Here is a 25795-nt window from a genome sequence, read left to right as displayed (position 1 = left end):
AGCAATGTACAGAGGCATTCTTGATGAAAACCTGCTCCAGAGCCCTCTGGACCTCAGACTGGGGCAAAGGTTCATCTTCCAACAGGACAATGACCCTAAGCACACAGCCAAAATAACAAAGGAGTGGCTATGGGACAACTCTGTGAATGTCCTTGAGTGGCCCAGCCAGAGCCCAGACTTCAACCCAATTGAACATCTCTGGAGAGATGTGAAAATGGCTGTGCACCGACGCTCCCCATCCAACCTAATGGCGCTTGAAAGGTCCTGCAAAGAAGAATAGGAGAAATTGCCCAAAAAAAGGTGTGCCAAGCTTGTAGCATCATACTCAAAAATACTTGAGGCTGTAATTGGTGCCAAAGGTGCTTCAACAAAGTATTGAGCAAAGGCTGTGAATAAGAAAAAAATTCCAACAAACTTCTTTCATGTTGTCATTAATGGGGTAATGTTTGGAGAATTTTGAGGAAAATAATGAATTTAATCCAGTTTGGAATAAGGCTGTAACATAACAGAAAGTGATGCATTGCATATACTTTCCGGATGCACTGTATTTAGCTTGAAGATGAGTACAGCATAAGTACACTTTGGGGCACTTGGAAGGAAATGAGGCACCTGGAGTGATATCAGACACCTGAAAGTTTAATAACTCTGCATTATTTTGGAACCTAGCTGCTGTAAGTTCAGTGAAATATTAAGGTTTTGAAAGTAATCTGCCTGTCACCCTGCAGCAGTAAGTCTATCCTTACATGGCTCAGTGGAAGATTGGCACTACTGTTAAAGCATTTCCCTTTGTGGAATGGTGGTGTCGGTGTAAGGACACTTTATTCCCCCCCCCTCAATCCCCAGGGCAGCTTCTCAGTTCTCAGGTAGCCAGGTAGGAGGAGGAAGAAGAGATGGATTGCTCAAGGTTTTGCTTAGTAAACTCTCTAACTTGTATCTGGGACAGAAGAAACATCTGAATGGACTTTGCTTGTGTGAAACCAAGGTGAGTGTAGCATTTTTAATAATATCTCTGCCGCACAACATTCTAGATTTTATGAAATGTTTATGGTGTATCTTTACCCAAACCTTTTTTTTTGCTTTTGCTCTTTGAGACAGGAAATTTTTTAGAAACCATAATTTAATTTTTCTGTGTCCCATTGAGGGGGGGATTCTTTTCACTTCCTGTAATAGAGACAAAACAGGAAGGGAGAGGAAGACTTTCCAATTCAAGGGGAAATTCCCTCTTGGGCTAGGTTCACACCTCTGCATGTGGCAGGTGTGGGAAGCGCATCTGTTCCCGCAACCACCCGCAGTCAAATTGCGCTGCTCTTAGGAGATGCAAGGGGCTGCCATTCATTCTGAATGGCAGCCCCAAGCATCTCAGCAAGCAGCACAATTGCAGGTGCTGGAACCACAGGGAAATCACATGCTCAAAAAGACCTTGTGATTTCCCTGTGGCTGCGTTTTTGAAAAGGTGCACGCACCTTTTTTTGCTGAACCTCATTTGAATAGGCTGCTGTGCCCGGGCAAACGCGGCCCGCACGAAACACAGAAGTGTGAACCTAGGCTCAGACAGTTAAAACCAGAACAGGTGTCAATGGAAGATTTCCCCACAGCTAATCTCCCTAATGGGGACACAAACAGGGGTTCTAATGCTAAATTACTGTGGTGTTGGATAGTAGGTCATTTCTGTATATGATGTCCGAAGATCTCTTTCCATTGACAGACATTTTTTGTGGGAAGTGGAAGCAACCAATGACTGTGCTTTGTGAAGGAAGAACAAAAGTACAAGAGACATTTTAATACTGATAATCTGGGATTCATCTTGCAGCCTGACTTATAAATTAATACTTGTTAGTCTGCTCACATGGAAAATACCAGTTGGAAATTTGTATTTCATTTGACATCAAATGAACGGAACATAACACTTCCACACTCCATAAAAACTAAACATAAAATCTTTAGATCCACTATAACTTGGGAATAAGCTGGAACTTCTGTTTCTGGAATCTTCTGCTAAGGCAGAGAAGTTTCCGGTCACCTTTGTCTGCCTGCTGTCCCTCTCGGAATGTCTTTTGTCTCCAGGTAGAATATTCACACGGTATGTTCAGAATCCTGAGATTTGCAGTAAAGAAGGGAATTGATGATTGTAGTATTTAGCAAATATACTCCACTGGACACAAAGCAGCACAAAATCAAACATCTACATTTACTGCCAGGGGAAATGGTAAACACATTTGCAAAGTTTCTTCTGTCAGATACTTTGTATACATCCTCCTGCAACTTTTATTGAACTGGTTTACTTTTTTTGTAGCTACTGTCTGTTACTTTCCCTATATTTCTCTGTTCATGTTCGCTGACCATAGTTGCAACTCTGCTGAAGAATCTATGGAAGAGACCCTTCTGCCAAGATAACATAAACTTCTGCTAGAGGGTAGAAAGGCATTACTGAAAAGCACAGGAAACACCTGGAATGTGAAGCAAGTAAACTAGTTACAATTTTGGTAATTCAAAGCTACATTTAAAAAAAAACAAACATGTTATACTCACCTGCTCTGTGCAAGGGTTTTGCACAGCGTGGCCCTGATCCTTCTTTTCTGGGGTCCCCCGGCGGCGCTCCTGGCTCCTCCTCTTCATCGAGTGCCTCCACGGAGATACACTTTCCATGGGGGCACTCGTGTGGGCCCTGCCCCCCGGCTCCCGTGTCACTGGATTTGAGCGGGAGCCAATTGCTTCTGCTCCTATCAATCTATCCAATGAGGACCTGAGACAGCGGCTGGAGCTGCTGTGCTCGTCCTCGTCGCTGGAACGATCGGGCTCAGGTAAAAAATGGGGGCTCTGGGGGGCAGCTGCTGCGCAGAAGGACACCTTAATGCACAGAATGCATTAAGCTGAAAAACCACAAGGGTTAACAAGTCCTTTAAGTTCACTTTCATGGAACAGTAAAGTAGAACTAATCCCTCCTTTTCTTTTACAGCCGTGGAAGCTGCCATCTTACTCTCTGATCTGCTGTTGCCATGGGTGCTGCACATGTTATCAGTTATGACTCCATCCATTTGATGGCTTGACAGTTCAGTTGAGAGCACAAGCAAATGTGACAGTTATTATTCATGGCATGCCTTGATTGTAACTGTTTTGGGAAACCGGTAAATCAATGGGTTTAATTCTGCTTTATTTAGTTGTACCTTAATGCTCGATTCACACAGGGGCAAAACGACTTCAACGCGACTTTGCAACGCGACTTCAACCCGACTTCAACACGACTTGTGGATCCGACTTTCAATGAACGGGGATCCGACTTGGATCCCCGCCACTGTGTTTGGTATGAATCTTTAGGGGGAACTCCGCGTCAAATTTTAAATAAAAATCCGGCATGGGTTCCCCCCCCAGGAGCATACCAGGCCCTTGGGTCCGGTATGGATCTTGAGGGGAACCCCCCTACGCCGAAAGGACGGCGTGGGGGGTCCCCCCCAATCCATACCAGACCCTTATCCGAGCACGCAGCCCGGCCGGACAGGAATGGGGGTGGGGACGAGCGAGCGCCCCCTCCTGAACCGTACCAGGCCGCATGCCCTCAACATGGGGGGGTTGGTGCCTTGGGGGAGGGGGGCGCGCTGCGGCCCCCCCACCCCAAAGCACCTTGTCCCCATGTTGATGAGGACAAGGGCCTCTTCCCGACAACCCTGGCCGTTGGTTGTCGGGGTCTGCGGGTGGGGGCTTATCGGAATCCGGGAGCCCCCTTTAATAAGGGGGCCCCCAGATCCCGGCCCCCCACCCTATGAGAATGAGTATGGGGTACATCGTACCCCTACCCATTCACCTAGGGAAAAGTGTCAATTTAAAAAAAAAAACACTACATAGATTTTTAAAGTATTTTATTAGACAGCTCCGGGGTCTTCTTCCGACTTCGGGGGTCTCTCCGGTTCTTCTCCGCGCTCTCCGGGTCTTCTGCCGCTCTTTTGCTAAAGCGGAGGAGCCTGGTCTTCCGTCTTCTGCCCTCTTTTCTTCTGATGTTGACACGACGCTCTCTCCGGCTAGAATGCTCTCTGTGCGCTCTGCTCTGACTTATATAGGCGGTGACCCCGCCCCCTTATGCCGTCACAGTCCCTGGGCATGCTGGGACTATGACTGCATAAGGGGGCGTGGTCATTGGGCGATGACCACGCCCCTAAAACGTCACAGTCCCAGCATGCCCAGGGACTGTGACGGCATAAGGGGGCGTGGTCACCACCTATATAAGTCAGAGCGGAGCGCTCAGAGTGCATTCCAGCCCCAGAGAGCGTCGTGTCAACATCAGGAGAAAAGAGGGCAGAAGACGGAAGACCGGGCTCCTCCGCTTTAGCAAAAGAGCGGCAGAAGAGAGCGGAGGAGCCCGGCAGAAGACCCGGAGAGCGCGGAGAAGAACCGGAGAGACCCCCGAAGAGAAGAAGGCAGCAGACCGGGCTCCTCCGCTATAGCAAAAGAGCGGCAAAAGAGCAGAAAATAGCGGAGCAGCCCGGCAGAAGACCCGGAGAGCGCGGAGAAGACCCCCGAAGTCGGAAGAAGACCCCCGGAGCTGTCTAATAAAATACTTTAAAAATCTATGTAGTGTTTTTTTTTTAAATTGACACTTTTTCCCTAGGTGAATGGGTAGGGGTACGATGTACCCCATACTCATTCACATAGGGTGGGGGGCCGGGATCTGGGGGCCCCCTTATTAAAGGGGGCTCCCGGATTCCGATAAGCCCTCCGCCCGCAGACCCCGACAACCAACGGCCAGGGTTGTCGGGAAGAGGCCCTTGTCCTCATCAACATGGGGACAAGGTGCTTTGGGGTGGGGGGGCCGCAGCGCGCCCCCCTCCCCCAAGGCACCAACCCCCCCATGTTGAGGGCAGGCGGCCTGGTACGGTTCAGGAGGGGGGGGGGCGCTCGCTCGTCCCCACCCCCATTCCTGTCCGGCCGGGCTGCGTGCTCGGATAAGGGTCTGGTATGGATTGGGGGGGACCCCCCACGCAGTTTTTTCGGCGTAGGGGGTTTCCCTCAAGGTCCATACCAGACCCAAGGGCCTGGTATGCCCCTGGAGGGGGAAACCCATGCCGGATTTTTATTTAAAATTTGGCGCGGAGTTCCCCCTCAAGATCATCTGAGCACAAGTCGCATGCCGAAGTCGGATCATGCGAGACGGCGATCCGACTTCAATGATAGTCAATAGGCTGAAGTCGGATCAAAATCGGATCAAAGTAGTACAGGGAGTACGCTCTGAAGTCGGAGCGACCTCAGTAGTGTCTATTAAGACGCTCCCATTCACTTAAATGTGAATCTCTTTCTGGGGCGACTTGAGGGCGTACAAGTCGGATCCCAAGTCGCCCCAGTGTGAACCGAGCCTAACTGCTTCTTGGTGCTTTACAGCTCTCTACAAAAACAGTACTGATAACAGTTAGACAGTTGGTGATGTCAATGACAACTGGTGACAATTAGTGATGTCTGTGTCAGTTGTAGGTGCTAAGGATGTAAATGTAGAACACAGATTGAGACAATAATATCAGTGACAGTTCATGATATTGGTGATAGTTTGCGATATTCCTGGTAGTTGGAAATGTCAGTTATAGCTCTACTCGTTAATTCCACTCACATTTTGGAACATAAATTGTATTTAGCTCAGCGTTCAATAAGAATGGATTCCAGTTCTGCAGTCAGCAGATTTTGAGTGTTCAGTGCCGGTTATGGCACACAGCGACCGCCGCTGATCATTAATTAATTAGGATAATAAATTGGTGCTGTTCTCCTGAATTGCTTGCATTTTTTAATGTATTATTTTGTTACATGGTGGATGAGCTTTAGTCCAATTAGACAACATTGTTTTATCAACTCTAGTAGTCATATTGTGTCACCTGTGTAATTGGGGAGGACGGCCAGTAAGATGTGTCATCAGCCTCCCATGCTTTACCTCCTGCCTGTCATGTCACCAATGATTAAACTTGTATGGAGATGTTTAACTGAAATAATCCCTGAATCCAAGAAACTTCTCAGTATGTGGCCCCATAGAATAGATCTTATATATCCATGTTCCAATTCCAAATGATAGCAATACTTCATTATAATCAGCAAATTGGAAGGAACATATTGTAAATTTCAGGAGCCCCTTTCTCCCCCTTTTCTGTTGGCCTCATGTAGCCTCTTCTCTTCTTGCGGTGCACTGCGGACCATGCATCCTCTCCACACCAGTTATTATTGTGAAAATTGTCACAAATAAATATAAGTGCATGGTATTCTACAGTTATTCTCATATCATTATAAACCTACAAAGGTGGAACACATCAATATGTAACTCTCTGTAACTTTGTAAAAACCTTCTAATAAAAAACTGTTGAAAGTGAATTTTTCCCAGAATCCTCAGGGGGAATGCAATCTGTGTTTATAATGTCCAGGAACGAGCATCTTTCTTTATGAGTTGGAAACAGATTGGTGACAAATACAACAGCGTTCCCGACTGGTGGAATGCTGAGGGTGCAATGGCGAGGGTTAATGTGTCCTCTGATTGGACATCTAAAAATTGCTATAATGTTGCACTGATGGCAGAATATATGGCCAGGAAATTTTTCAGGTCTAATAGAAGATATAAATAGATGTTGAAGGATTGAGTTGCTTGCTTGCTGCTATCTTATTTTTTTTTTCCAAAAAGATTTTATTCAGTATAAGAACATAGGCATACAGATCAATACAGTTGCCACATGACAACGTAAAACACAGATAAAATACTAGTACCATTTGAGGGATACAATGTGAAAGAGCATCATAAAATGAACTGAATAAGAACAAAGTATGCGTTTGATAAGTAGCATAGGAGGGTGGGGGATTTCGTTATCACATTTCAACTCTCCCTCCAATCCCCCCCCCCCCCCCGGCCTAGACAAGGGAGGGAAAGGGAATAATAATTTCTTCCCAGTCAGAGTCTGGTGTGTCACGTATCCTCTAAAGGCATATGAGGTATCGGAAGTGAGGTACCTCCAATTACGTCATAATGGCCATGATCAATTGATGTATATGGGGGAATTAAAGCTCTATAGAGGAGTAGAGGGGCTTGCTGCCATCTTATACCTTCTGGGGTCTCCAGCAGTGAAGGGCTAAATCTTTCTTCCATAATAAAATCACTTGAGGGAGTCTTACTACTTTTGCTTTCATATTCAAAATGTAAAATACATGTGAGAATGTAGCCACTGGATAGAGATGATAAAGACTTTTCCTTCCAAGTCCTGAAAGGATAGTAAAGTAAACATTTTCTGAGATAAATACAAAGGATGCTTCTGGAGATGCTGTTATACCGATCCTCTGGCCTGAGTCGCTTTCCTAGAACAGATATGCAGGTAAGGAAAGTTGGTAAATGTCAGAACTCTTTATCTGTATACTTGTTCTGGCTTGGTGACTCACAGTATTGAAGCCAGAACACTACAGCCAAGAGACTAGCATGGGCTGAATTAGAAGTAAACACTGGCAGCTTCCAATGCTTCTCTCAGGGAAGGTTTCTCTTAGAGCCCTTGCACACTGGGGCGGTTTGCAGGCGCTATTGCGCTAATAATAGCACCTGCAAACCGCCCCGAAAGTGCCGCTGCATGTATTCCTGTGTGAAAGCCCCGAGGGCTTGCACACTGGAGCGATGCGCTGGCAGGACGGTAATAAAAGTCCTGCTAGCAGCATCTTCGGAGCGGTGAAGGAGCGGTGTGTATACCGCTCCTTTACCGCTCCTGCCCATTGAAATCAATGGGACGGCGCGGCTATACCGCCGGCAATGCGCCTCTGCAGAGGCGCTTTGAGGTGGTTTTTAACCCTTTCTCGGCCGCTAGCGGGGGGGTAAAACCCCCCCGCTAGCGGCCGCATACCGACGGTAAAACACCGCTATTAATAGCGGCGTTTTACCGCCGACGCCGCCCCCGCCCCAGTGTGCAAGGGCTCTTAAAGTGGTTGTAAAGGCTAAAGGTTTTTACCTTTTAATGCATTCCCTGCAATAAGGTAAAAGATCTTTTCTTGCTTTGCTCCCTGCCCCCCTAAATACTTACCCGAGCACAATCTCGATTCAATACTGTGCCCAATAGCACCAGAGCTGCTAACTCGCTTTCTGTCCCCTTGCTTGCTCAGAGACAGCAGAGGTAGCCATTGGCTTCTGCTGCTGTCAATCGGCCTGTGAAGAGAGAGTGAAGGGCAGGGTCGAGCTCCGCTGTCAATGTCTAAAGACAGAGGCAGCACTGCTCGTGATTGTGCCCGCAGGTGTGCCACAATAGGAAGTGGCTTTCTATGGTGCCACATTGAGAAGAGGAGGATTCAGGAGTGCCGGCGGGGGACCCGAGAAGAGGAGGATCAGGACTACACCATGCAAAACCATTGTACAGAGCAGGTAAGTATGAACCGGTTTGTTATTTAAAAAATAATGAGCCATAAAGTGGTTGTAAATCCCATTCATGAAATCTGACCTGGGCACATATATCTGTAGTGTTTACTTATCTCTCTCCAAGGCACTAAGTCCTGTGCCTTTCTCAGTTCCTCTGTTATTAGCATGATAACATCTGACAAGTTCTCTGACACAAGAGATAAAAGCGGCTGGAAATTTGTGTCGGGGGGGGGGGACGACAGACTTAGAGACAGATAAGCAGGTCTATTCACAGCACAGCTCTACAAGTTTCTTTGTTCCTCTTCCTATGTGGAGGGTGGGTGCCTTTCCCCAATCAGCTCACACACAGTGTATGCCCAGGCCCCCCCCACTGCTAAAGCGGGAAGAAAAATGTCTAACACAATGGGGGTTGTTTACGAAAGGCAACTCCACTTTGCACTGCAAGTGCACTCGAAAGTGCACTTGGAAGTGCAATCACTCTAAATCTAAGGGGTAGATCTGAAATGAGTGGAAGCTCTGCTGATTTTATCATCCAATCATGTGCAAGCTAAAATGCTGGTTTTTATTTTCCTCGCATGTTCCTCTCGGAGCTACAGCACCTTTACTTCCAAGTGCACTTTCAAGTGTACTTGCAGTGCAAAGTGAATTTTCCTTTAGTAAATAACCCCCAATGTGCACTTTCTAAATAATGTAGAAAGCTGAAGACCTCAGATAAACATGTAAAACTTAAGTAGGGAGATTTGTTTCATCTCTGTGTATTATTGGAGGCTGTTCACTTCACTGGGTATATGTGAGGGTTTACATCCACTTTAAGCCCAGGTTCACAGTGCTCCGACATGAAAGTCACGTCATTTCCACTCTGACTTTGACCTGCAACTTCAGTCCAACTTAATGTAACTTTTGCATTGAAGTTGTATCAAAGTCAGACCAAACTAGTGCAGGAACCTTTTCTAAAGTCAGAGTGACTTGTGTCAGATCAGTTAGGACTGCTCTCATAGCGAAACGTTGGGGGTTATTTACGAAAGGCACATCCACTTTGCACTACAAGTGCAAACTACAAGTGCAAAGTGCACTTGAAATTGCACTGAAAGTGCACTTGGAAGTACAGTCGCTGTGGATCTGAGGGGGACATGCAAGGAGAATAAAAAACAGCATTTTAGCTTGCACATGATTGGATGATAAAATCAATAGAGCTTCCCCTCATTTCAGATCTACCCCTCAGATTTACAGCGACTGCACTTCCAAGTGCACTTTGCACTTGTAGTTTGCACTTGCAGTGCAAAGTGGATTTGCCTTTCATAAATAACCCCCCATTGATTTTGACATGTCATGCGACTTAGGCTCTCACAAGTAGAATACCATGTGGCACCAGTGTGAACCGGGCCTTACAATCACCTTAAAGTGTATCTTGCGTAAAAATGGAACAGCATATTAATTTCCACATTGTATTTCAATTTCTTGCCTACACTCCTATTAATCTGAATTGTCTTTAAGTTAGTAAACATACTTTGCAAAGATCTCCACACATTTATTTCCTTGAATTCTGTGACACATAGTCACTATGCCCTGTGGGTAGCACTGCTGTGTCACACATTTCACAGAGCCTGCCTTACAACTTACGAATCTGGAGACAAATGTGGGAAAATTCTAGCCAGAGCGGTTAGGGATATTAAACTACAAACCTACATCCCTCACATCAAGACTCCAACTGATAGGAGGGGTAGCTTACCAAGCCAAATCGCTAGAACTTTTAGAGACTATTACGAGACCCTGTATAATTTACCGGCCCTGTCAAGAGCGCAGTCCCTGATAGAAGACTATTTATCCTTCACCCAGATCTCTACACTGACACCAGAATGTATAGCCGAATTAGACACCCCGATCACGCCGAAGGAACTGGAACTAGCACTTACCTCAACTAATCCGGGTAAAGCCCCAGGGCCAGACGGTTTCACCCTTCAATACTACAAGACCTTACTCCTGATCTTTAGCCCCCATATGGTGACTTTCTACAATGACCTAGGGAATACAGCAGCCTTCTCCAGCGATACCTTAAGGGCACATATTACTGTTATCCCCAAGGAAGGTAAAGACCCATCTCCCTCCTGAACATCGATCTTAAGCTGTTTACCAAGGTCTTGGCGACCTGCCTAGCCCGTCATTTACAAACTCTGATTCACTTAGATCAAGTGGGTTTTATCCCATCTAGGGAAGCTAGGGACAGTACAACTAAAGTATTGAATCTGATACATGTAGCTAATCAGACCCATACACCTTCTGTCTTTATAAACACCAACGCGGAAAAAACATTCGACCGGGTCACCTGGAACTATATGTTTACAGTCCTTCGACATATTGGGCTAGGGGAGACTATGATTAAATGGATTGCCCAAATTTGCTCAACCCCCACTGCACAGGTCAAAACCAATGGAATCCTCTCGGATCCCCTCTCGATTACGAACGGGACTAGACAAGGTTGCCCATTGTCGCCCCTCCTATTTGCCCTATCATTGGAGCCGTTCCTATGTAAAGTTAGAACAAACCCAGACATCCAAGGCCTTACTGTTGGAGACACCCAATACAAAGTCTGCGCAAACACGTGGATGATTTACTTTTCTCCCTAACGAATCCATCTATCTCTCTCCCGAACCTCCTCCGAGAATTTGATAATTACGGAACCATATCTAACCTGAAAATCAATTATAATAAATCAGAGGCTATGGGTGTCAGGATATCACCTACCATTATGTCAACACTCCGCTATAATTTAAATTGTAAGTGGACATCTACCGCCCTGAAATACCTGGGCACTCCCGTCCCAGCTGACTTATCCCGTATCTTTAACCTGAACTTTCCACCTTTACTGATTAAAACCCAGACCTTACTAAAATCATGGCACAAGGGCCTCCACTCCTGGTTTGGTAGATGCAACCTCATCAAGATATGCATTCTACCCAAGTACCTCTACTTGCTACAGACACTCCCAATCTCAATCCCAATGTTGTTTTTTAGATAGGTACATACTCAGTTTAATAAATTCATATGGGCAAACGGGAAACCTCGTTTACCCCGCACCCTCTATCCCTCCCCAAGCTTAACAGTGGTTTAGCGATTCCAGATGTGCAGAAATTCTACCGAGCCACCCATCTAGATACAATCATAGATTGGTGCCGTCATCAGGACTCTAAGCTATGGATGCAGCTGGAACAAGCCCAAACGCAAGTGCCACTACAGGGAGCTATTTAGTGCTATGACCACCTGCCAGCGCACCTGAAGAAATACCCGCTGATAGGTAAAACGCTTTGCATAGGATCGCAAACTTGCCTCACACAATTGCTATCCACAGCTAACTCACCGTTGTTTCCCATTATAGGAAACCCTCAATTTCCCCCTGGATTAGACCCCCAGGTTAGAAATGCACTACACACAGCCAACCGCACACTTGCACAACATTTCCTGATTAATGATTCGTGGCCCTCACTGGAGACATTACAAAGCGAAATGGGTCCCTTTAAGTTGCCCTCCAACTAAGACATTTCCTTACATCCATACCTAACCTGCAAGGTTTTAACAAACCCCTAACAACATTTGAGGAATATTGCTCAACAGAAGGTACTCTTCCACAGGTTTTATCCACAATGTACAGCCTCCTGGCCTCCCCGACGGAACACATGTCCCTGCCCTTCTTAAGTAAATGGGAGAGAGACCTAAATCGTACATTCACTTTGGCCCAGACTCAAAGTATCATCATGTTCGCCTTAAAATCCTCCATCTGCACAAAAGGTACAAGAGACCAACTACAAGCTCCTAGCAAGGTGGTACCTTACCCCACGTGTTCTACATGCCTGCTACCCGAACACGTCAGAACTCTGCTGGAGGTGCCAGGGGGACAGGGGCACGATATTATATGTATTTTGGTCCTGTCCAAAGTTATCTCTTTTTTGGGCCACAGTCAGAACAACTATTCAGAAGTTCACGGAATACAATGTCCCAGATGACCCGGCCTTTTTCCTATTACATGTCTCCACCATATAACTAAGATATACAAAAAATCAATTGTACGTCACTTATTAAACACTGCAAAATCTTGTATTCCACTTCACTGGAAGAGTCAAACCACACTAACTGTAGCCAGTTGGATCCGGAAAGTAGAGGATATTAGTAAAATGGAAGACCTAGTGCTCACCACATGACACCAACATGAAAAAGTATACCCAGACATGGGCGCTCTGGAATCAGTTTCCTTCTCTCCTCAGAGGGTATCACCCTCAGAACCTCTTGACAAGGCCGATACCTCTGCAAGTCCGCGTTCTAGGGCCGTCCTGAATCAACCAGGGTCCTACTCTGCCCCCACCCTAACTATCCCAAACCTGTACCCCTTTCTTACCACGCCTTCTCCCCCCCCTCTCTATTTTCCCATTTAGACTTCCCCCTTTTCTCTGCTTTCTAATATAGACCCATACTTAGATTGTGTGGGAAGACGTTCAGAGGGCAGAGGAGGAAAGGAGAATAGGGGGAACAGGGAAAGAAAAGAGAAAGGAGAGAGAGAGAGAGAAATGAGAAAGGAGACAGAAGGCGGCCTAGGCTTCCTTTTTCCCATCGACTCCCCCCAGCTGATACTCACTTATAGAGATGGCTTTTGCCACTCAGCACCAACTCAAGAAAGGTTTCCCATTTGTAACACAGCTACAAGATCAAATGTATATATGAAACCCTGTTTCTTCTCTTCCCCTTTATGTTGATGTTACTTAAGACTTCTTTTTTAATGCCTGTATTCCGTTGTCCTAGCCCACATTGGGCGTTAATAAAAAAAACATATTTGGAAAAAAAAAAATAAATACCTAGTTATTCTACCAAGAAGATCCTTGTTCAGGCACTTGTGTTAGAGTGACCGTGTTCTATCCCTGACTTCCAATTCTGCTCCTGCATTGACACACTGTCGCATGGGCTTTTGTTGGAGATTGCAGGTGACCATATTTACACACTTTGTGCAAGCATGGTCCACTGTTTTCACCATCAGGAAACTTACCATGAGAAATGCCATGCTGCCATCAATGGATCAGGAGTTCAGCAGCCTTAACCAGCAACAAAGGATGAAAATCATTTCAGTGACAATGTTATTCTGTTAGGGTTTATACCTTCTTTAAGAAAAAGGAAGACCTCCACCAAAAACTGAAACATCATCTCAAGGTAGACTGACCATTCCCTGATATTACACAGAGTAAAACCCCATACACACTATTAGATTTTCTGCAGATTTTTGTCTTCAGATTTACCAAAACCATATAATATGAGGTCAAACCTTAAGAGTTTCAATTTGTATGCAATCCGGCAGGCCCTTGCACTACATGGTTTTGGTAAATCTGAAGACAAAAATCTGCAGAAAATCTAAAGCCTCGTACACACGATCGGATTTTTGGTAGGGAATTGTGTGACAGACTGACTAAAATTCGACTGTTAGTACGCTCCATCAGACAATTGTTGTCCAACTTTCCGCCAACAAATGTTGGATGGCAGGCTAGTAAATTTTCGGCGGACAGCGGTCTGTTGTCATTTTCCTATCGTGTGTACACAAGTCCATCACACACAAGTCCAAAGTACAAACATGCATGCTCGGAATCAGTGCTCACCAAACACGACATTAGCAGAAGGTGCCCAAAGGGTGCGCTCAAGAGCTGAAATTCCACGTAGTACGTCACTACATTCGTGTTTGTTGGCCGACAATTGTGTACCATTTGTATGCAAGACAAGATCCTTCAGACAAAAGTCTGACGCTTTGTTGGCCAACAATCCGATCGTGTGTACGAGGCTTAATAGTGTGTATTGGGCTTTAGCCAGAGATACAAGCAGTGTCCTCCAAATGCTGTTGAAGCATGAAGGAGCTCCCAGACTGAATTATCGTGCAGAACATTCTCCTTGTAATGAGCCCTTTTCTTACTCTCAGGGAGAACGCCGCGTTCAAACCTAATAATTATCCTAATCCTTGCAGGTTCAAATTTAAATGTTTAATATCTAGAGCGGAGCTGAATTTAATCAGGAAAAGGAAACTCCTTTCCTGTTTCTACACCTGTAAGTGAACACTTCTTTCCAATGTGTAGGCAGTACTGGGAAAGCAGGAGACAACCCTGAGCTCTTGGCTGGCTCGCAACTGCTGTTCCTCGTAGTTGGACCTTTCGTTGCTCTGCACTGCAAACTGCGTCTTACAGATCTGGAAATTGTCACCAGATTTGTGTTAAAAGCCGTCAGTATGTCCATCATCTGTAGGGCTCTGCGTGTTGTTTGTGGCGCTCCACATCTTCGAAATTTTTATTGAAATGTTCTGGAATCTGTCAGATAGTTTGTGATGAATGAAGAAGATTATAGCGTATTCATCTATTGTCACTGTGTTCATGATTTCATCTCATGATTTTCTTATCAAAGCATTTAAATCACAAAGGTAAATATCGCCTTGGTGCAGAACGGTTGTTACTTCACACAAATTAATTACTGCTTATAATTTATACAATTATTTCTGTCTGAATTGGCTTGTTTTCTGCTCTTCTCTACAGACGCCTGATTGAGCCTAGCATTATTGTAAGGAGTGAAAACCTGAGCGTTAATCTTTGTGGCTAGTACATACAAAATAATACAAAAATACCTAAGAAAACATGGTACAGCCTGGTATATAAATAAATATAAAGGTCAGTCTCCTCTTATCTGCAGAAATTTCCATCCAGACCCTGTTATCTGGACTTACAACACTTCCTATTGTTAATATAAAGAAAGCAGCATCAGTCTGAGTACCACCAGCACTGTAAAAAATAAGGCTGAACTGAGCTATGACAATACAAGGCACCGACAATTATGTTTGAGTCGTTTGTTAGTTTTACAAGAAAAAAAGTAGTACAGCATATTATGTGCTTTTACATCACTGGAACTGTCAAAGACGATGAAAGCAAACGGTAACGTTGAAATGGAGAGATAACAATATAGTCCCATGTCGTAATACAACAAAGCTGTTAACCGTAGAGCTATCGTGGAAAATTCTGCAGTTACATTAACGACCAATTGTGACTAGGACACAGACAATTCTATTTGCCAATTGAATTTACACAGCTTCCATATTGAATAAAATACATCTATATGAAACTCCTCTACATTTTAATGTCACATAGTGGACTTACCAGTCTTCAACTCGAATATGCTTCCCTATCGCTCTCTTTCACTCTACCCCCCCCCCCCCCCCCTTCTTTCTTTACAACTTCCCTTTCTCTACACTCCCCTCTCTCGTTCTCCTTCCCTCTTCTCCAACCTTGAGGGTCTATTCACACCAGGTGCGGTACGACTTCATTGTTGATTATTCCAGCGCAGTCCCACCACAAGACAAGGCAAAATGTCTATTCTCCTATGTGCCCAGTTCACACGACCATGTTGTGCTGGCGTATGGGCGGTGTGCGCTGAAAAATAGTATGGCTGGCTGTATTTTTTTTTTTTTTTTTTTAGCGCAGTGCAAGGCAATCCACCTCCTCGCACCACATGGTCGCTGATGCAATTTAATGAAATGTCACAGTGTTACATTTTAACAAAGTTCATAAAAATTTTTAAAAAAGTGAGCAGAGCTATGTGCCCACGCACCATCTGCTGTGTTACAACAGTGGCTGGTGTAAATTACCCTCAATCTGTGTTTCTCATTCTCCCCATCTCTTTTTGTCTCCCTCTGCACCACATCTTGCTCTCTATCCCCCCCCCTCCCCCCTTCTTTCTTCTCCCTATCTTCTCTGTATGTCTTTTTTATTGTCTCTATGTCTTCCCCACTCCTTATTCCCCTCTGCCCCCGTTCCTCCATCTATCTCACCCCTCCTATTTTTGGTGGAAATTCTCCAGCGGTTCTATTTCTGCTGACCGCATTAGATGCAGTTCATTGTGTAACTGTTAGCATTGGATATTCTGAGTTATATTGTGTGTGATATAACCGATCTGTGTGCTGGGGGTCTCCCGGCAGAATATTGCAGTCAGTAATTCTCATATAATTGTAGCAATTAGATTTCCACTTCAGAGTCTGCCTGGTTCCCTGTGTGCTCATTGTTGACGGTGGATTGTGTGGGTGCAGATCTGCAAGTTCCTCCTGTAATATACAGTATGTATATTAGGCACTGAGGCTTCTGCAGTGTGATTGGACTAGTGAGTGTGTATTGCCTGGCCTGTTAGAGTCTTCTACCCCGATCTATGACAGTTCCATGTGCAGTTTTCTATGCAATTTATACTTTTATGGCCTCTTGCACACTGCTGCCTGAAAATGCTCAGTTTTCGGTAATACGGGCATTTTTTGTTTTACCGATCTAAATGCAGGCCCATTGTTTTCAATGTGCCTGTACACACAGACTCCTAAACATGTGCTGCATATTGATCAATTAAAAAAATACAGAAATCTTAGTTGCTGGTCAGTACTTTTGCGAGTATACAAATACACACAAATACCTGCAAATGCCACACTTCCTGCTTGTGTGCGGATACTCGCAAATACTCTGAAGTCATATACAGCTTATTCTCGCGTTTTTTTCTGCTGCTAGGAATGTCTGCTGCTTATACCTCAGTACAGTGTGCAAAAGGCCTAAATGCTTGTCTTTTTTGTGTGTGTGCATTTAGGATTAAATATGCTTTAATAGTACAGTAATGGATTTATAGTTTATTTTTTGGTTATGCTACTTTTCTGGGTTTTGGCTAGAGATGAATCTGAGAATAGCTGGACAAGCTGGGTTTAGGTTGCTTGATGGAAACTTTGGTTGCAGTTGGACGCTGTGTATAGTGCAGCATACACACATACACACATACACGTGCATGCTAATCATTTGATGGGACATGCGGGTTTTATGCTGTAGTCTTAGCACAAATTGTTTTCTCCTTGTCAGTGGATGGCCCATACTGTATAGAAGTGCAAAGCTGACATATGCATGTAGAAACCAGAGTGTATGACCACGGTTACAGGCAGAAAATGTTCAAATATCTGATTCATTATACAAGATAACAGTCCTCACCGTCATTTACTGTGTACAGTCATACAGGTCCATAGTATAGTCTTTATGTTTTATATAGTTTGTGTTGACTGTCCGCTATATAGCCCCCGTCTCTGGCCACCAGCAAATGGACATAAAAAAACACATTCTCTAAATGGCTTAGCTAGAGAAAGCGCTCTCATTGATATTGTTCATTTGGGAAAGGAAATCTGCATCTTTCCCAGGAAATAGTTTTCTCAGAATAGCTTTTTTTTCCTTGCAGTTCATTGTGTGTGAAATATCAGTCGGGTTTCCAGCTATAGGCGCTGGCACTCAGGACCGGTATGTGCTGCACAATTCCTGGGAAATTCAGCAGAGATTGTATTAACAAGTTCAAATTGCAACATGGGGATCAGTGTCCCCTGTAATCATTTTCCGCTGTCCATCTGTCATGTTACTCTGTCCTGATTGGTCAAGGCACCCTGTGTGAAATCCTAACCTGGGCTATTTTATGGTCTCCACCTTTGCTTGTTAAAACTGATGTAGAACATGTGAGGGCCGGGCTGAGTCACTTTTCATCCCATTGTCTCTCCGCATACAACACGGCAAATGATTTCCATCCAAATCCTGAAAGCTCTTACCACTTTGAAGCTGGATTTAGTTCCCAGCAGGCCCCGCCAGTCAGTCGTGTCTGTGTTTCTTTCCAGGGGCTACATTAAAATATGATCATGTTTCCTTAGAATTTCTGTCATAACATCTGTGATAGGGCAAAACTTTTTTTCTCTGAAGTATTACAGGAAAGGTTATGGTGTGGTGGGCTAAAAGGAACAAAAAAGCCTCTACTTAACCAGTGCAAACTGTGTGTTCTGTCAGCGCAGAGTGTGCCACCTGCTATAGTTGTCACCATACAACAATTTGGATTATGTTATATTAGGTTCACCGTGTACACGGGATAATCACAACAAGACTGGTTTGCACCAGATATGCAAAGCTCAGACACAGAAGAGGTTAAAATGGAATTCAAGCCTAACACTCAGCCCTGGTTCACACTATGAATCGCACAGGAACATGCTGAATGGGCCTAAATCGCACTACATCGCACAAAGTGTGCACTACTTTTGGAAACGCACTGCAACCGGATTGCATGGTACTTTTGTACCATGCGATCCAAGGCAGGCAAACCCACTGTGTTTGCGATCTGTGTTTAGGGTGCCAGCTTAACATTGACACCCGGTGCATATTGCAACTGCAGTGCGTTTTGAACACAAGTGGGAAATGTGCAGGGAACACAGGTTTCCTTCACCACGTTCTTGTGTGAACCTAGCATAACTATTCTTAAAAGTGTTCCCTCTCCCCTCCTCCTACCTATTCTGCCTACCCTATGTAAAAAAGCTCTGTATACTTATGCTTTTTTAGTTTGTTCTGGTCACATGATTCTGCTCCCTGTATCATGGAGCACTGAACAACAGCTGGGAATTCCTGAAGCCTTGACGTCACCCATAGTACAGTCGTCTGCATTCTCTCCTCTCCCCTGCAGCAGCTGTTCACTGAAACAGAGAAGCCAAAGCTGCAGGATCACGTGACCTGGACCAGAGTGGACTAAAAAATGATAAGTATACAGATCTTTTTTACACAGGGTAGGCAGGATAGGTAGGAGGAGGGAGAGGGGACATTTTTAGGAATAGTTAGTATTAGCCTTTAGTTAAACTTTAATGCATAATGGGCCCTTCATAACCACCCAGGAATTCCCAACATTGCAAAACAGGGGCAATGGTTTCCATATTCTTATAGGACATGGACAGAGTTTTTTTTTTTTTTTTTGTACGTGTTTTGCCAGGTACCATTAACCAGGCCATGGAGACGAATTGGGGAGAATCAAAGGAGAAGTCCAGCTTGAGCTTGTTTGGCTGGGCTTCTCCTATGGGTCACAGGAGTGAAATTAGTTTTGCACTTCTGTGACCCGATTTGTGTGGGCTTCAGACCACTCTCTGCTGACGTCACTGGAATCAGTCCAGGCACCGCGTTATCACGACAATAAAGTCTGGATCCACCAGGTGCCTGGAATGATACCCGTCTCAGACTCTCAGTGAGCTGCTGATAGCCTGAGACAGCTGCTCCCCGTCCCTCCACAGCTCAGCGCTCCAGTGAGCGTAGAGGAGCAGAGTGGAGAGCTGCTGATTGACATTCAGCAGCTCTCCACTTGGAGATCTGTGAGAACCAAGCCATCGGCGGTGTTCGATGGCTCGGCTTCTCAGTATAGAGATGCCGGGGGGACAGATGCAGCATCAGTACCACCTAGGTAAGTATAAAAGGGAAGAAAACCTTCTCTCTTAATAAAAAAAATGTCAGACAAGTTCTACCTTAATGAGTGCTGTTGCTCATAGCAACCAAACAGCTTCTATGTTTCATTTTTTTCAAACAGCTTAGAAAATCATAATTTAATAGCTGATTGGCTGCACTCTAGTTGAGACAAAGTTTGTCTCAAACTCTTTTTATTAATTCCAGGAGGGCCAGCAATGCCTCACAGGCCATTGTTCTCATACCACCCCACTGCCAGGCCATACACATATCAGTTTGGTTCAAGTCTTAATACATGTAGCAGATTTCAGTAGTTTTTCACATGTGTTTTAACTCATTTGCATGTCATGGAGTAAAAGGTATAAGCAGTCAGGTGGGTTGATAAATTATGATAGTTTTCTATCTACACAATCAGATGGTGTATGGAGAGTCTGACTGCAAAATAAATGTTTTCTTTCTTTTTTTTTTTTTTTTTACAGTGGGTATTAATAATAAAACCTATTAAAATACATTTGGATGAAAGCTCTATTTGTAAATCAATTGAGAATAAAAATACATTTTCACACTGACAGCTGCTGAACCAGACTGTCATTGATAGCAATCAGATGGATACAGAAGAACTTTCAGTTGATAGTATATTGAACGACTTCTAAACTGTGAGGTTGATTGTTTGAAAAAAAATATATGTATGGCTGGCATAAGGATGATGTCAAATGAGCAATCTGCCACACAGCCTTCCTGTTGGACTGACACATACTATATACAATGAGGATAAATCCCTTTCCATGAAATGACTGTGGAGGAATCAGTCTAGCCCTAGAACACCCCCTAAAGACCATCTACTCTAGATGATTGTTGGATAAACTTACCAGGGGAATTTTAACCCAACATTAAAGTCAGTTTGTTGCAGAAGAGCTGATCATGCAGGGAGATGATGAACTCTCTCTCAAATATCAGTAAAAACTTCTCTTATGAGAAACCATTTCATCAGTAAATAGTTGCAGATTGTAGGCTCCTCAGAGATTGTGGCCCCTCATGGGCTCTTTGATCATTCATTGACCATTTGTTGCCCTAGCGTGTCTGCAGCTTGTGGCAGGAGCAGTAAATGAATGAGTGCACATGTGTTTTCCAGGAGTTACATGTTTGGAGCCCCCGAGAGAGCTAATGAGGGTCCTCACTGCAGGAGGCTCTGGCATGAGGTGGTGAAATACATTGTGTATATGAAGAAGGGGGAGATGTATACATACCCTGCAGACACTCCAAGCTGCTCTGTTGTGACCAAAGAAGAAGAAAATAAAAAAAGAATTTTCTTCAGGCCATTCTGCTGAATATACAGTAGTTGTAAAAGTCACATGGCTGGACCTCATGGCTCTATAATATATTTCTCTTTATCGGTGTCCTGCTGTTGGATATTGATTACTGTTTGAGCCGCAATTTCTAGACTTTGTAGTGATGAGATCAGATGGCGTTCCTCGGTGACACGTCCTGTCACTTCATCAGAAGAATCACAGAAAATTCTCTGCAATTTGCTCTCTGCTGGTCATGTGTCCTAAAGAAGATTCAGAATTTCCTTCTCTAAATCGTATTTATTCCCGTGCAGAGTTGAATCTGAGTGGCTGCGGAAATGGGGCAGACTTTGTGGGATTGGATTTTACTGGCACAGACATTCTATCACTGCACCAGCCAAAAATTTCCCATCGAGCACTTTTGCTTTATGTATATGGCAAGTAATTTCAATGGCTGTATCCGCATTATTTGTAGGGTTACTGATGAGCAGGGTTAAAGTCCTCTGAAGACCTGATCTTACCCATGCACATTAAATAGCTGTCATCCTAATGAGTATTGGGCTGTTTTCATGATGTTAGGGATAGAGGGGATCATTACGCTGATTTTATCCCACATAGACACACATGGCCATCGATTGGATGTCGCTATGTCATCCGGATTTCACTTGGAAGTGAGATAAGCAATCTGTGCAATTGGCTTCTTTTTGCTGTGTAGAGTGTTTATGCAGCAGTACGAGGGGAGGTCTCGCTGTGGGGTGTGAGTAATTTCTCTCCAGCCCTCTCACATTACACTCCTCTCTTTCCTTTTCAACATGACTTCTACCTACAATGCTGGACAGAAATCCCTGTAGGGCTTCACAAATTTCTGACATGCCGCTCTCTGGCTGGACCGTTCTGTGGTCACAACCAGGCCCAGGACAGGTACCACCACTCATAACTTTCTCCATCTTTTCCTGTCTTGTAAAGCACAGCAGATTATAGGTGACTCTTCACATCTGTGAGAACCCCAGACGTGGCTGAACTGTCCGCAGTACTGAGCAAAAGGTGGAATCATTCAGGAACAGGAATTCCCCCCCTGCGGATTCTTAGCCAGGTCACCATGTCTGTGAGCAGGAAAAATTCAGGACGACGCTCCTATTATTACCGCTTTTTGGGGAGATCACAGCTCCAGAGGCAGCGCAGTCGGTCGCGGAGTCGCAGCAGACCACCCAGGAGGGGTAATACTTTTCTACAAAGTTAGGTTGCTGTATGTAGCAGCTACACTATCAGATTCTTTGATTTCCTGGCATAAGTTCAGAAAAGATGGAATCTGATTTTTTACTGCTTGGAAAAGCTTTGATTTCACTTCCTATAAATTTAACAAATTTTATATGTTTTTGTAATTTGTACCGGTCTTTTGTAAAGGGAATTTTAGATGTATTTTGCTTCAATGAATTGTCTTATGGAGAGACATTTTCTGATTTTACAGATTGGGAGGGATGAGGGTGAGCTTGTAGAGGAGAAGCACTGAAGTTGCTGTAGATTTGGTGAGTATGAAAAGTTCAGCGTTGTGGCTGTGAAATGCGGAGACAAGGAAGTATGACTGGAGAACACCTGTATAACATTCCCTCATTTAAAGGTCTATGACAGCTAAAGAAAAAGACCACTGGGACCATTCATACCCGTCTGTAAAAGTTCTCCTACTCAAGCCAGAACGAGACTGTTTATGTCAGTTTGCTGCACTCTGCAACGAAATGACATGTTTTGTTATTCCTCCTGGAATTATCAGACAGGACGTCGGCTACAACATTTGAAACACGGGTTGGAATATATTTCTCCCACTGTGCAGGGCTGATTATGTTCCCCTCACCCTCCTCCTCCCCCTAAGGTCACATTTATTAACTCTTAACTTTTTTTGCCTCAAGGATCGATCAAACTTCATTTTAAAGGCCAACTCCAGCTATCCAACTAAAACGTTTTATTTCATTGTAGACAACATGGGCAAGTGTTAGAGCCTCTGCTGTTTTTTTTTGCCATCTGTGTTCATATTGGGGAGATTTTGCCTCATTTTCTATCAGGACAGGAGGTGATGGCACATTTCTTTCAAAAGGGAAAAAGACAAAAACACATTTTGAGTAGAGAAGGTAGAACTTCTAGCAATGCTTTTATTGTATTTTCTTATGTTTATACGTCATCCCCTATTTGTTATATGGGTGTCAGAGCCAGAAAGTATGGAAAAATATCCCTGATAGATTCACAGACAGAAATAAAACCCAACAGAACTCATATGCCTTCCCTACTCTGTCCACTGCTAAAAAAATGTCTGGAGTTAGTATTTAAAGCGATTGTATACCTGCACAGATTTTTATTTTTTTTTATACAAAAAAACCTGCAAGGCAAAGGCATAATGAGCTAGTATGCAGCGCATACTAGCTCATTATGAAATACTCACCTTAGAATGAGGCCTCGACATCTGATCCCGGTCCACGCCAAGGGAGCTAACATGTTCCCTTTGCGTTTCTTCTGGGTATCGCAGCTCTGACGCTGTGAGTGTCCGAAGCCACGATTACACATGCGCGGGAGTCTTCTTCCTGGCAAGGTCTGGCAGCGTCTGCCGGGCCTTCACAGTGCATGCGTCGCTGACGTCATCGACTGCATGCAAAGTAAATAGGTTTAGGAGATATTATTTTACCTACAGGTAAGCCTTATTATAAGCTTACCTGTAGGTAAAAGTTAAAAAAGGGTATACAACCGCTTTAAAATAAAACTAAATGCAAAACATTTTTTTTTAGGTTTGGATAGAAGGGGGGAGGGATTAGAACCCCTGTTAGTTTGTTTTGCTGTCTGCACCCCCAATAAGGAGATCCACCCTTTCTCTTTGTCCTGTTTACCATTATCATTGAAAGTAGAAGTTAAGAATATCCCAAATTTTGGGTTGTCCCCAGAGGGGCAATCTTCCAGTGGGGACACTAGTTATGGTAACTTGGGGATTGCCAAGGAATTCCCTTAATTTGGAGGGATTTCCTCTTACTTCCTGTTGTGGCTATTGGACAGGAAGTGAAAGGAAATCTCTGCAATGAGACACAGATGGTGATAAAAAAAAAATCTGACAGGGGTTATAACCCTCCCTTACTCTATCCAAAATGAAAGGAAAAAAACACATTTTGCCTATAGTTCTACTTTAAAAGACATACCCCCTAAGCTAAACTGCCCTACAGTTGTCCCTACAATAAAGTCCTCTGAAGACCTGATCTTACCCATACACGTTAAATAGCTGTCATCCTAACGTGTATTGGGCTGTTCTCATGATGTGAGGGATAGGGGGGATCATTATGCTGACTTTATCCCACGTGGACATACATGGCCATCGATTGAATGTCTGTACGCTGTCCAGATTTAACTTACAAGTGAGATAAGCAATCTGTGTGGTTGGCTATAACCCTCCCTTACTCTATCAATGGTATGGGGGCCTGTCTCCATACAGCAATTGTAAGAGGACCTGTTTCCATGCAGCAAAGATATGACCTGTCTCCATACAGCAATAGTATGAAGACCTGTCTCTGTGCAACGATATTGACAATACCTGTCCCCTCGTGGAAATGGTATGAGGATCTGTCTTCGTAGAGCAAGCAGGGAATTTTGTGAAGTGCATGAAGTGATGCATTGGGTAGGGATAACGGCGATGCCAGTTATGGGCTCTTTGCTTGGAAACACTTCTTTGCTGTGAAACAAAGCACTGTGGCAATTTCTGGGGAACCAGTCAAATCACTTTATTATAAATTGGAAATGAAAACATAACTCCACTGTGCACACAAGTATAACTATTCTGCCCCACTTATATGTATTTGTTCTGTGTTATATTGAACTGCAGGTTACTGTTGTTTTGAGGTATGCTGAAATTTAGCGGTGGTCCAGGGCTACTACATTTGGTACTGTGTGATTTGGTATCTCCCTGTCCTCCCCTCCTGTTTAGTGCTAGTTATATTATTTCTAGCTAGACCTTCCCTGTTTCTTCCCTTCTTCCCTCAGACAGTGTTAGTTTTTTGCAGAGATAAGGCTTAGGAAAATCATTGTCTTCTTGCACTTCAAAAGACCGGAAAAACATCCTCTGTCCTGCAATTATCTGTAGTAAAAATATGTTGCATTTAACTTCTGTGTCTCTCTGAAAAATTAAAGTGGAGTTCAACCCAAAATTGGAACTTCCGCTTTAAGCACTCCTCGCCCCCTAACATGCTAAGAGAGCGCGGCACGACTCGTGTATGCGCAGTGCGCTCCCGGCTGTGAAGCCGCAAGCTGTCACATCTGGGTGCTCACATCTGAGTTTCTGTTTATTAGAAGTCAGCAGCTACACTTTTTTGTAGCTGCTGACTTTTAATAAACTTACAAACGAATGAAACACCGATTTTAAGCTGCTTGTGGATGGTGCCAGATCCGCAGACTGGGTGACTGGGTCTAATGGGAGATAAACAGAACTGTGTTGTACAAGGGAGTAGTAATTATCAACTGGCAATTTAATTTCCTGCCTTGTGGCCTGACTGATGAATTTGTCAAATTTGCTCATATATTGCTACAGTGTAGTTAGGAGGCGGCCTTGTCAGTGGAATTTAAAACATGGTCATCCTTTTTTCTACATTATAACATGCATGCCACAGCTCTCTATATATTAGATTAGTTTGTGTGTGACTGGATTTGCATGAATACACTTTTTCTGTTGTCTTTCAATTCGCTAGTAAATGACATAGCAAAAGTTTAAAGAAATAACAGTTTTTGAGGAAGTAATTTAACTGTACACAACCCACTTCCAGACCTTTCAATCCTCAGAAGAATGCAGTTGTTTTATGCTGCGTACACAAGAGCGGACTTTAGGGCAGACTTGGTCCGACAATCTTTCCGACGGACTTTGTAGCGTAGGTGCGCCG

At 44.2% G+C, this 25795-nt stretch overlaps 1 protein-coding gene across 3 annotated transcripts in view; it reads left to right on the top strand.

Moving 5' to 3' along the window:
- The window catches only part of DAB2IP (DAB2 interacting protein), a 728988-nt gene that overhangs the window by 133737 nt on the left and 569456 nt on the right, over positions 1 to 25795 (top strand). For 2 of the 3 annotated variants that reach the window (XM_073599530.1, XM_073599529.1), the window contains exon 1: positions 21690 to 22114. The exons of the other annotated variant lie outside the window; for it this stretch is intronic. In XM_073599530.1, the coding sequence (XP_073455631.1) occupies positions 21997 to 22114 (118 nt within the window). In that variant the 5' untranslated portion in view covers positions 21690 to 21996. Of the gene's footprint in view, positions 1 to 21689; positions 22115 to 25795 lie in introns of those variants that run through there. 3 annotated transcript variants of the gene reach the window in all.

The sequence above is a fragment of the Aquarana catesbeiana genome, linkage group LG09 (assembly GCF_042186555.1).
Source record: "Aquarana catesbeiana isolate 2022-GZ linkage group LG09, ASM4218655v1, whole genome shotgun sequence".
In the NCBI taxonomy this organism is placed as follows: Eukaryota; Metazoa; Chordata; class Amphibia; order Anura; family Ranidae; genus Aquarana; species Aquarana catesbeiana.
Note: the sequence above shows the minus strand (reverse complement) of the source record. Positions and strands in the feature narration are given on the sequence as shown.